The 13013-nt window shown below is 36.7% G+C and overlaps 1 protein-coding gene across 1 annotated transcript in view; it reads right to left on the bottom strand.

Annotated features, from left to right (window-relative positions):
- Positions 1 to 201: 201 nt before the first annotated feature.
- Positions 202 to 13013, bottom strand: part of slc38a6 (solute carrier family 38 member 6) — a 46747-nt gene continuing 33935 nt past the window's right edge. The window contains exons 9-16 of the mRNA XM_052015497.1: positions 12126 to 12188; positions 11281 to 11331; positions 8278 to 8357; positions 7439 to 7539; positions 7221 to 7345; positions 5656 to 5800; positions 4738 to 4832; positions 202 to 2516 (exon numbers count right to left, since the gene is read on the bottom strand). Of these exons, the coding sequence (XP_051871457.1) occupies positions 2421 to 2516; positions 4738 to 4832; positions 5656 to 5800; positions 7221 to 7345; positions 7439 to 7539; positions 8278 to 8357; positions 11281 to 11331; positions 12126 to 12188 (756 nt within the window). The 3' untranslated portion in view covers positions 202 to 2420. The remainder of the gene's footprint in view (positions 2517 to 4737; positions 4833 to 5655; positions 5801 to 7220; positions 7346 to 7438; positions 7540 to 8277; positions 8358 to 11280; positions 11332 to 12125; positions 12189 to 13013) is intronic.

Genomic DNA, 13013 nt, shown 5'->3' with positions numbered 1-13013 from the left:
AGGATCACTTGGGAGAAAATGCTGATGTCCAGTATTGGCCATCATTTTATGAAAGGAGGTCCTTACAGCACAATTCTACTTGTATTGAAAAAGGGCAAAGGAAAAATGGTGAATATTTTAAAAAACATTGGGGCCTCAGATCAAGCTGTTCCCCATGGAAATCGCCAATGACACAAACAGTACAAGACAACTGAGACTAGAGAATTGCAGGCAAATTTAATGTTACAATAATCCAGTTGTTTAACCACTACATTGCAGAAATCACTTTTATTCAGGAAAACGTACAGCTGGAATGTAAACTTTCACATACTTGGAGATGTCCCTTTTTCAAAAAAAGCACAAAAAGTTATACAATACTTTTTACAAAACTAAGCTGCAGCTCTACAAAGAACAGCTGACAGGCTGCATATTTTGTTGACAGAATAGTGAAAGTGCCATGAACAGAATTCTTAAGTTCAGGCTGAGGTGATAGGATACAACTATTTTATGTGCATTTTTTTTATAGTGCATTAATTAGAAGATCACTGTTCAAAGATCTCAACCTTCCCGATAAATTCAGAATAAACATTTTTAGAGAATTTAACATTCCTCATGCATATTCTGGAAATATAGGCCAACAGCAATAAAATACCTTTTGTCAACAATTCCAAAAATATACAGGACCACATTTAATTACAGTAACTACAATGAGAAATAAAAGAGCAAATATTTGAACACTTTACTTTTTAAAAAATTAAGACATTTGAAAATATTGCATCAGTGCAAAATTTCACAATAAGCACGATTCATTTGCTTGAGAATATGAGGAATTTTCTTCAGTGCTAGTATATCAATGGAATGAGCTAAGCTGTACAAATTTCTTAATGTCTTATAATAAACTGGACACCGATCAGATAAAGGATTCCAAGAAGTTCCAGTATCATAAATGCATTTTCATTCTGTTGGAGCACTTTACTACAGAAGGGGACTCATAATGTCATCAAAGCAATCATTTGTGACTACAAGTATGAAGGTCATAAGGATCAAAAGCAATTCAGATTTTATATCATTTTAAATATGGAGGCAAAGCAGCATTTCAATTCCCAGAGATTTCATTGTTTTGTCTCCCCCCTGCCCCCCAGAGGTTTACTAATTTTGCACGTTCGAATTTGTGAACTACACTATTGCCTTAAAATATTTAATAGGCAAAGTACAAAATAAAATACTAATTGTAAAATATTACTCAAACAGTGGACAGAGGTAGATAAATATTAATGCACCTTATCTGTCAGCAAGGTTTAACTTGCATAACTTGATCTATTGGAATACATAAACTGCATCCATGTGGTAAACAATAGCTATCATTCGAAAAGACCGAGTGTTAACTGTCAAAACATTAACTACAAAAACATTTTAACAAAGATAATTATGAGGAAACCAGACACACAAACATCATGTAGTATTAATTACCTACCTTCACCAGTGTAAAAATCTACACACAGATTGTGTTAAGTTTTTAAATGCCAACCAAAATTATACAAGTAATCCAAATTATGTAACATTATCATCAAATTAAACAAGAACCCAGCACTTTAAATGATCTGTATATCACTGCATAATATTTAAAGCTATTGGGAGAAAAAAAAAATTAAATGTGAAGAATAACCCTTTCTCTTGGTGTTCAACTATTCATGACTTTTACTATCTCTATTTAGACAAATTTGATGAGTTCAATACAAAATTTTGTTTAACCCATGTTTACTATTCAAAGTCTAAAAATCAGTTGAAGTTTGAATCATAATAACAGCTAAACAACACAGTTCAAAATGTATTAGATAAGGCCAACATTTGACCCACAGTGTCGAATAATTTTCCTTGATTTCTTCCTATGAACTCAAGTTATAAGGTTCTAATCCATGTACAATGAAAGTTACATTAATTAACATGTTAAGTATTTAAAACAGACAACTCTCAGCAATTATTTGAAAATAATACACCCTGAAATAAACTCGTTACCATAATTCCTGATACGTCCAATGCAACTAAATGCACATTACAAAACACTGCACACATCACAGAAATCTTCCAAAAAGCTCTGCTCAGTTGTAATACTAAAGATTTTCATTCTGTTAGAAATCACTCCATGGTACTATGGCTTTAAGTTAGATGATAATGCCCCCTCCCCAAATGAGAACAAAGTTGCTAAAACAAAATATACAGAGAAAAGCAAGAGATCACTACTTTTGCTCTTGCACAAATATGGATCCTGGTCATCAGTATCAGTAAAGCTTCTAATGTGAAATTCAGAATTTCTGATTCAGTGTCCATCTTTTCTTCCTGCTGCAAGAGTGATGTCAATGGATCTGGAACTAGTACATGGCTGCTGAGATCATGACTTCATTGCACAACCAATGATTCCATGTTCGTACAACTTCTGCTGATTACACTAAACTTGCAGTGCTATGAAGCCAGTTTATAATGATAAGGACTAAACTAACGACACCCATCAAAAAGCCCAGAATAATTAATCCCAGAGCCTGTCAAGACAAAAAAAAGCATATAGCACAAAATAATCTAAACACAATCCAAACACAAATTATGTTTATATTTAAAGTCTCTGTTTAGTTGCTGCTTTAGAAATTGGTTGAATACCTGTGTACCGCCATCATTGTACTAGTTTGAATACATTGGGCCAAACCATCCTGCCTGATAGCCAGTGGTTCTAAAGGGAAGCACCAGGTATCAGCCATTCACATCTTGGCCTTGTATATAATCAGACTATTCATTCCATCACCAAGTTCACCATCCAGTCCAGTAGCGAAACTGTGACGTGCTGAACAAGGCAAATGTATGAACTTCAAAAACCAGCTTTATGACAAGAGGTCTCTTTTGAAAAATGACCCTATAGGAAAAGCATACAGGTTATTTTACTGTACTCTAATGTTAAGTTCTTGTATGGGATTTAATTTTTTTCCCCCCCTCACATTTTTCTTAGTTTTATTTGACTTTAAACGTCTCTTGTCAGAGTCATTTAAACTAAAGCGGAAGTCTTTGGCAGCTGATTGGCTGTTGTTACGGACTCAGTGAAAGTCCCTTTAAGATAGAGAGTGTGTGTGTATGTGTGTGTGGGGCGTGCTTACGTCAATAGAAGATAAAGGACGTAATGACGTTGTTGAAGAAGTCAGAAGGAGAAGGAGAGAGAGAGAGAAGGGAGAGAGACACCAGCCTGCTTGTTTTCTCTATCGATGGATGAGAAACAATAACTGTGTTTGCCACTGAAATCCATGTATGGAAGTTGGAAGTAATCCGGTGGAGTTCACTTTGTTGCTGACCTGTAGAAGGAAACAGGTATTTGTGTGTGGACGACCACGATTCGGATGCTTTTCGGGGTGAAGAAGTCACTACCGAGTAAACACTGAAGTGTCGTTTGGGTTCCATCGTGGAACATTTGGATTTCATATGTACTCTCTCTATGTTTCTCTACGTCTACGTCTTATCTTCAGACAACGGTGGTTGTTGAAGAAGCCCTTGCTCATGTTTCACCTTATGGCTTGCGGAACTGAACTTTAAGAACCATTCCTGAACTGGGAGTTTTGGACTTTGCCACACCCACACACACACGAAGAGTTTAGTTTTGGGGTTAACGTTCGAGGTTTAACCTTTTTGAATTCTAACATACTAACATTTTTACTTTTATTTTACGTATTATCATAAGTAGTGATTAATAAAATAGTTTTTAACACTGAATCATGCTCAGTGTGTTTCTTTTGTTGCTGGTTCGTGACACTGTCAAAGGTTGCCATGGCATTCCTAGGCAGGCCCGACATATTGTCCAGGGCCTACTCACTGCTTGGAGCCTACTCCAGCTGTCAGATGCAGAGGGTCAGCTCATTCAGCTGTCAACATCCGTAAGTAATTCTGGGCATGCAGCAAGTCTATACAACAGACTGGGTGCAGGACGTTTCAGCCCATCTCACTCTGCCATTTTAAGTGGGGTTGACCCACTGGTTGTAAATTGGTTAACACCTCTACTAAGTGGAGAGAGGAGTTTCAGATGAATAGATTTAAAATTCATGTTACATCATATGGTACCAGCCATCCTACTCTCAGCCAGCAGGGTTTCATCAGTAATCAAATTTGCTTGTATACCCAGTTTCGTTTGAAATTGGAGACATGACCGTATACATCTGTGCAGTGTCACTCTGAGTTTTAGAGAAAACTGACACCCTCTGCTTCCAGAGATGTACCACCACTTTTCTCTATACTCTAGGCAGGAAAGAGATGGTACTGTTTAATATCACTTCTCTCACACAATGACTGTTATTCAGTAAAAGTGGTGGAAACAATGGGAAGGAGAATAAAGTCATAGATTAAAAGGGCAAGTGTCTTTAAAGCATTCCACATGGCGATGCTGGTTTCAATCTGTTATTCGTGTTTGATACTTAGAGAACATGGCTATGTAGGCAAACATGGCAATCGACTAAGTGAGATAATCTGGTTGATTCTGACCATGTCCATTTATTCTGAAAGGAAACAAGTGACTGTGACAGAGAGAACCGTTATATGACTGGTTAAAGATCTAAAACATTTTTAAATTAATGAAGTGACATTAGAGGATATAGACAGCACTTTGACAAATTATCCTCACCCCATTCTAATGATGGAGGAAGAGTGATTTACAACTAAGTTATTAAACTGTTAAGATTAATGACAGCCAAGGTAACTGAAAGCCAGCTGTAGTTTTACTACAAAACTCACCCCAAGCTTGTTCAAGGATTTTAAAGGTTCTCTGCTTATTTTTAAGTAAAAGAGCCCAGGGTAAATAAATAGTAACGCAGCTGAAGTAGTGGAACCTGAAGAAATAGGGAGAGGATTTTAGACTTTAATAAGTTATAGTTCATATAAAAGCAGAAGGACCCAACATCAAGGAATCTAAATAATGTTATCAAAAGGCCAAAATAGCTTTTAACTTACATGCAAGTTGCATTTTTATGTATGGTGTATAAACAGACCATTTGGGCTGTTTCATGTCTATATTCTACGCCCTCACACAGCTTAGTCTAACCTTAACACTGTAGCCCTTATTTCTTCAAGTGTTCATCTTAATAGCTACAACCCATCAAGGTACGAGATGAAAGAGCAAAACAGCCCAAGCTTTTATTTAATGCAGGCCAAGTAAAACATTTTGTAAATGCAGTGATTCCTCAAACTCCCCGCTGCCAGCTTTTCTTTAAACGCAGAAGATTAAGATAAGGCTCAACATTGGAACACAAAAGGAAACTTAGTAATCATAAAACCAGGAAATTGCAGTCTTTAGCTTTTATGGCTGTTAGCTTGACGGCAAATCTTTCAGCAGTTCCTCACAAATGGGGCGAGATAGGAGCATAGTGCAGACCACAGCCTCCCTAAAAAGATTTCTGCATGCTCCATGTAGTCCCTGGTACTCATCATTCACACACTTAAAAATCACAGGTGCCCCAACAAAGCCTTTCACCAAAATGCTTGCTATGTTACATTTCATTAAGTACAGATGATAAATTGATTATTGATGCTAAAGAGAGCTCAATTCAACCCTTTCAAAACTCACTAAGTTTGCATGCTTCCCCAATCCTATCTTTAGGATAATACAATGGCAATTTCCATCTCGATTAAAGATCAAATAATGAATTAACTTACCAACCACACCAAAGATATTTTGTAGGTTTGGCACATATATCGCCAACAGCACAATCAATATCTGAATAGCAAGAGTGACAACGATATGATGGATGCATGAAAAGGAGCGGTTTGAAAACAACAACAACATTAAGGATTTCCTTGCCTGCAAATAAATGAATGTCAGAGATAAACAAATGAATTTTAGAATGCTTCTCCATGCACCCAAATAGTAAATGAGATATCTTTTTTAAAAAATAACTTTACATTGCTCAACTAACAAACATTAACATGTAGAAAATTACATTTTCCTGAAGCAATGACAATATCAGAATATAAACCATTTCTGAAGATGGTTCCTTCAATTTTTTTTAAAGTTTTGGTTTGCAAGCCAGTGTACTTAATGTTTATCATGTTCTTAACACCTTAGAATTTGCATTTTGTGCCCCACCTCCCATTGCAATTTGCAAATAATTAACTTTTTTTTATTTTTTCAAATCTCCATTTATAATTATACTGACTCTTCTTGCTTACACTTTTGTTGTGGATTTTGAGTTCTTATCAGAATCAGGTTTATTATTACTGACATATGTTGTGAAATTTGTTGTTTTGCAGCAGCAGTACAGTGCAAGACAAAGACATAAACACAAAGATATGAAAATTACTATAAGACAAAAATTACTACAAGCTGAACTGTTCTGAGCAGTACCAGTGAATCTTCCCACTGGGTCTGCAATGCCCAGCACTCTGCATAGGTGGTCATTCACTGTACTCAGAATCCGACCAAAACTCCATCCTTAGTGCAGGACAAAGTACCACTACTTCCAGTGAACACAAGAAACAAAAATCACATCTTGAAGTCTATCAGCATAAAATGTTGTTTCATGGATTAATTGGAATAAACAGGCACAAAAGGTATGGAATAAGAAGGGAAAGAATTTTTAAAAAAATAAGAGGACAGGAAAATGCCTCGGAAAGGTGCTACATTATCCATTGAGAGTCAAGGTCCTGCGAAGGTGTACAAATGATTCTGTTATGATAAGATCTTTATTAGTCATATGTACATCGAAACACAGTGAAATACATCTTTTGCGTAGCGATTTTGGGGGTGCAGCCCGCAAGTGTCGCCACGCTTCTGGCGCCAACATAGCATGCCCATAACTTCCTAACCTGTACGTCTTTGGAATGTGGGAGGAAACCGGAGCACCTGGAGGAAACCCACACAGACACGGGGAGAACGTACAAACTCCTTACAGACAGTGGCCGGATTTGAACCCAGGTCGCTGGCGCTGTAAAGCATTATGCTAACCACTATGCTACAGTGCCTGCCAACACCACACAGTGCCCAAGGTCAGGATTGAACCAGGGTCCCTGAAGCTGTAAGGCAGCGGCTGTACCAGCTACGCCACTGTGCTGTCTGGGGTAAAGGGCAAGGTTTAAATGAGAACTTTAATGACAAAATCCATAGAGTAGCAATGCAAATTTTAATTCCAGCAGTTTTGAAAGAACAGAAGAGATTGTTTCAAATGTCATGAAAAATAAAAGTGGTACTGAAGTACACAATATTATTTCTTATCAGAACTCACCGGAAAATGGATTAGAGGCACTGTCAGGAGCACAGAGAAGAGCAGGCATAATCTTACAGACATGATGAGAGTGTCATGTGGCAGATACTGACTGTAGGTGTGTAGTAACTGAGACTCCACTTTGCCTGAAAGAATAAGCAGAGTTCAACAAAAGAATATTAAACAATTTGGAAGGTTTACAGAAAGACTTTAGAAATGGAACTGAATACCTTACACACCATAAAAGGTCAGATAACCAAACAAGGCTGAGAGCATGTAGACTGAAAAACTCAGAGTTATTCCTATGTTAACTACTTTTTGCATCTTGCTTTTTGAAGGCCTAGAGGAAAAAAAAGAAATCCATAGACATAAACTGTTTTACACACTTGGTTACAAGTACAGCATCCACTATCATCCACAGGGATCAAAAATTTGAATGGTATCTTAAAAGCTGTTTTAAATTAATGTGTACAAGCTAAAACATTCAAGTAATGAATACAAGTTTACACTTTTAATTACTTCTATATAGTTAGTGGGCATTTGGATGTGGAAATTGAAAGTTTTCCACATCCTACTTCCTGCTAACCAAATTATTCAAGATACAAAAAAAAGTGCAAGTTTATATGGTTAGTGGGGAATTGGATGTGGAAAACTATTTTCCACACCCAAATGCCAACTATACAAAAGAAATTAAAAGTGTAAACTTATATTCATTATTTGAATATTTTAACTTGTACACATCAATTTCAAACAGCTTTTAAGCTGGGTCAATTTAGCACAATTTACTTTTCCTACCATAATGATACTGGAGACAAGCCAGTGAATCAGCAGGTATGATGTATTCTGGGGCACAAATATGCTATTGACAATAAGGATGAATAAGTAATTACATTATTGGATGAAAAGTGAACAATTAAAATAGTATTTGGACAATAACAATATTTTGGAGAGAGCAAAATTTAGAATTCAGGTGGACTGATTTCCACAGAATATCAGGTGCACACTCAATAAAGTGGAATCTTTCACAGGCAGGAACAATATGCACTATTTTGTTTAACAGTCCCTTTCATCCACTTACCTTTGGAGTTCACAGTAAATGGGCAACACGGATGTATGACACAGAAATGAGAATGCCATGGTTGGAATTGCATAAGCACTCTGCAATGCAAATAAAGACAGAAGTCAGAAAACCACATTGGATAAAACTGGTCTTGTTCTCATCCAGCAAAATCAACACATCCTGGAGATCCACCCGTGCACTCCATCCTCATTAAACTGCTGACCAGCCAAATATTTTGTGACCATCAGGCCAGTTGATATTTTGTGAAGCGTTTCTGTTTATCAGGTATCATCCTTTTCCTTTCCAAAACTCCTGTCGCAACAAGTAGGATTTAAACAGCTTCTTTAAAGTGAAATATGCCAATGCATCTCACAAGAGAGTTATCAAAGAAAACAGAGCACACAAGGTGCTTGGAGAGCTGAATAAGAGCATGGTCACTGTGGTAGATTTTAGGAAATGACTTAAAGTCAAGAGACTGAGTTGTACACCACAGAAATGGGCCCTTTGGCTCACCATGTCCATGCTAACCTTTCTGCCCATCTACACCAATTCCATTTGTCCACATTCTGTCTGAATGCCTCTTAGAAAGGCAGCAATTATATCAGATTCCACTACCGCCTCCTTCAGCACATTCCAGATACCAACTGCTCTGTGTAAAAAAAAACTTACCGCTCAGATCCCCTTTGAAACGCCTACCTCTCACCCCAAACCTATGCCTTCTGGTACGTCTACCAAGAGACACAGATTTTGACTATCTACCCTATCTATGCTTCTCTTAAGCTTAAACTCTTCTGTTGGAGAGTTTCATGGGAGGGAACTTAAGCTGAAGGCTCATTCAGTTGAAGAGTGGTCTGGAATGCACAAGCCAAAATTGGAAGAAGACAGATTTAAAGGCTGCAAGGCCTGAGGTGCTTATGTAGACGGGAAGCAGCAAGGCTATCAAGAAGATAAGAACTTTCAGACTGCTGGACCAGAAACCAGAATAGCTTCAGCAACCAGAGAAAAACTGGATGAATAGGACTCGGTACAAATTGGTATAGAGCTAACTCCATTTTGTTACCAAAATAAGGAATATATTTCCACCACAAGAATTGTCTCTGGTCTTGACTTAACTAATCTGCTGACTAACTTCTCAGTTACACTTTTGTAACACCCAGACTCAACTACTGTAACCTAAACTTCAGGTGTGCAAGCTTCATTTTATCCAAAACTCTGCTGCCCGTGTTCCATTGAACACCTATTGTGTTGGTTTTCTGTCCCACCCACAACTCAGGGATCAGAGTTTTAAACAAGAGATCAAATTTCCACAACAAAAATCGCTCCATAACATCACTGGTATTAATTCCACACCTCAAATCAAGCTTTACACCTCTCTAATAATAAAACAGAAAATGCTGGAAACTGTCAGCAGGTCAGGCAGCATCTGTGGAGAGTTAGTATTTCAGGTCTGAGGCCCTTGGTCAGAACTAGGAATGAGAGAAAACCAGTTAGTATTCAGTAGCAGAGAAAGTGGAAGGGGGAGCAGTTGAACAGTGGGATGAGACCAAATGCTGCCAGATCTTCTGACTATTTCCAGTATTTTCTGTTTCTATTTCAGATTTCCAGCATCAGTTTTTTTAAAATTTCATCCTGCATCTCTTTTCCTTTTAAGATGCTTTAAGCTTCATTTTCAACCTTCTTCTCTGACTTGTTGTTGATACTGCCTCATTGAACTTATGAAGTGTCTTGGGATAATTTACTGTGTTGAACAGTTTAAAACAAAAGTTGTTCTGTAATTAAAAAGGTGGTCACAAATGCTCTGAAGGCATTTACAGGTTGAGAGGGAAAAAAATCATTAAGCAATGCAGCTAGTAAACTATTCACAGAATATTGTGTCGTCTCAACTGATTTATAGAAAATAAGTCCTGAAATCAGAACACCTCCAAATAAATTTGAGCCACATTCAACAAGGATCACCCCAACCATTTTAAAAGCAGGTTGTTCTAATACAGGATAAGTCAGTAAGTCACTCTTACTTCACTGAAAAAGGATTTGAAAAACTTCGGCATTAGTGACCAAAAGCTTCAGAGATGCCCTATTAAGTGGTATCACTAACATGCTGATATACAATGGATGAAAGTAGTTCTTTTTTAAATTGTAGAATACAATTTAAAGACTGCCAATGTCTAGCTTACTAGGCATTGAATACAATTTACAGCAATTTCTGCTATTGTCACCAAAAGTTATATTTTCAAATTGAATATTGCTGTCAGTGTTTTGTTAGCAAGTGCATTCATTCACAAAGGAACTTGTCTTTTATTTTGGTCTTTAAATCAGTCAGATCTATGAAATAATAGGTCATTTTCTTTGGAAGAATGAACCATGAAGCCAAATGAACTTCCATGCAAAAGACTTGCATCTAACTTTGCATTTATTTAAAAATTTGTCAATAAGTATGTTAATTTTACATAGCTTTGTGCTATGTATTTGTAATATATGTGGCCATCAACAAAGCTGAGAACCAGAGTGAACATCACAAATCAAGTAGGAGCAAATAAGGTGGAAAGATGGAAAGCCACCATGAAAAAAAGCATCATTTTACACATCACGCAAATATCAATTGCACAATTTTGTATATATAAAAGAGACCGCACTTATGATTCTAAATTAATTCCAGTCATTATGACATTCAAATATTCTTGGAACATTCCATTAGGATCACTGCTGTCACTGAGCATGTAAACATCACTCTAATTGGATTAGAGTTGGATCACTTTGTTAATAGCAATTGGCCATAGTACATCTCAGTTTAACTTAAATCTAAAGCTTTAGGTGTTAGAAAATACTTCTACATCTTTTCAGATTATGCATCATAGATAATTCAGAAATGTCCTTTATAAAAACTACCACAAGTGGTTTAAAGCAATCAAAAGCTGTTAGATAATAATAAACATGAACTTTCCTGGAAGGCAAACTGTACCGATCAGTACAGTTTGCACCAGTTGTATTTGCTCTGTACATATGGTGAGAAGGAGTACAAACCTTGTATGAGACTTGAAAAAACTTTGGTTTACACTCATCGGAACTGAAATTCTAAACAAGAAACAAAAGTTATTTTGTATTCTGTTAAGACCTCACATCACCTGTCTATTTAGCTGTTCGACCATGCACAGTCTATGGTAATCAACTTGCATATTACTGCAAGATGTATTTTTCAGTTTCATTCAAAACACCAACATTTAAACATGAAAAAAACCTTCATTCTCATTACCATGTTTATCTGCATGCAGCAATTCATGGTTGGATACTAGGAGTTATCCAGTGGAAGCCTATACAATGAGGACAATAATCACAGCCAAGTCCGATTCTGACATTCATATATTTCCCAAGTAAGGTGTAGACTAGGTGTAGATTGATGTTAATATTCTTAGCCAATGACAGACTCAATGGTCATTTTAAAGACTGGAGCAAATATAAAAGCCTGGACATGCCATAAAGTGCAAAATTAAGTAAAAGGAAACATACTACATTGCAAGTATTTTGTTAAATTGGATTGCAAGTGAAACCATTTGTTAAATTAAATAATTCTATTAAATTAAATGTTGTTAAACATTGTTTTACCAATTCAATTTAATCTTCATGAAAAATGGTTCTAAAATTGTATTATGCATAAGCAACAAGCCAAGCTTTTGGAACACAGGCTTGAATGTTGTTTGGGGCTAACAACTTTCATTGCCTATAATCAAGAGGCCATTTGGAAGCCAATAGGTTAGCTTCCAAAAAAAAGCAGGTAACGTCAAAAAGGTCACTCTGGCCGAGGCTATGACATTGTTGGGACAGAGTACAAAGCAGAATATATAAACAGAGGAGTATCAAAAGTAACTTACCTGAACACAACCTACAGTGTCATTAAACAACGGGCAAGGAATGAACCACTTTTTAACTATGACCTGCAAAAGAAAGCGTACAGTGTGTTTGAGAAGATTTTGTTGAAGTAATTCCATTTGTTTGCAGAGCCAGAACTAACGAGAACTTCCAGCAATGGAATGAACAGGTTTTTCAATGATAGGGGTCACTGTTGAGCTTAATCCTACACAACATGTGCATTTCCAACATGGATCTTAGATTACTAGTCATGGATTGAATTCTTGCTGTTTTACCAACCCACTGCCCCACATTCTGAACCCAGAGACCAACTAACAAATCCCTGACTGTGCATACAGACTGAGTTAAAACCTCAGGCCCTTCTGGTACATTTGTTTCAGTGACATTGCATTTACCAATGAACCATCAGCAGGAATTCGACTCAACTGCTTTAATTTAGTTTTACGTCAAACATTTCCTGGGAAACACAGCAACTGTGGGAAACAAAACACTAATGAAGATGACTAGAAGAATCAAAAATCTAAACCTACATCAATATACAAAATTTTAGTTTTTGCAGCAAAGAGTCCTTTGTTTATCCTATTTTAGTATCTTCTAAGAGGGTGGTTTAAGACAAATGAAACCAGGATGCTAAATGGTGGAATTGCCATTTTCCCCCTGTTGCTAACATGATATTTTGCAAAGTATGTTGGGGCCTCTGTACCAATGTACTAAGCTTACTATGCTTATAATTGGAAACAGCAGCAAAATTGATTCTTTTTGCATGCTGATTTAGTTCTTGTACACAAATACAAAGAAAATGCAGACCATTTTCAGTCTCAGTAATATTAAGTTGCATTGAGATATATTTATATTGGAATAAATATTGTAGGATCTGATTTGTATGCTGC

The sequence above is a fragment of the Pristis pectinata genome, chromosome 1, assembly GCF_009764475.1.
Source record: "Pristis pectinata isolate sPriPec2 chromosome 1, sPriPec2.1.pri, whole genome shotgun sequence".
NCBI classification, from domain to species: Eukaryota; Metazoa; Chordata; class Chondrichthyes; order Rhinopristiformes; family Pristidae; genus Pristis; species Pristis pectinata.
This window is presented reverse-complemented; position numbering and strand designations above follow the sequence as displayed.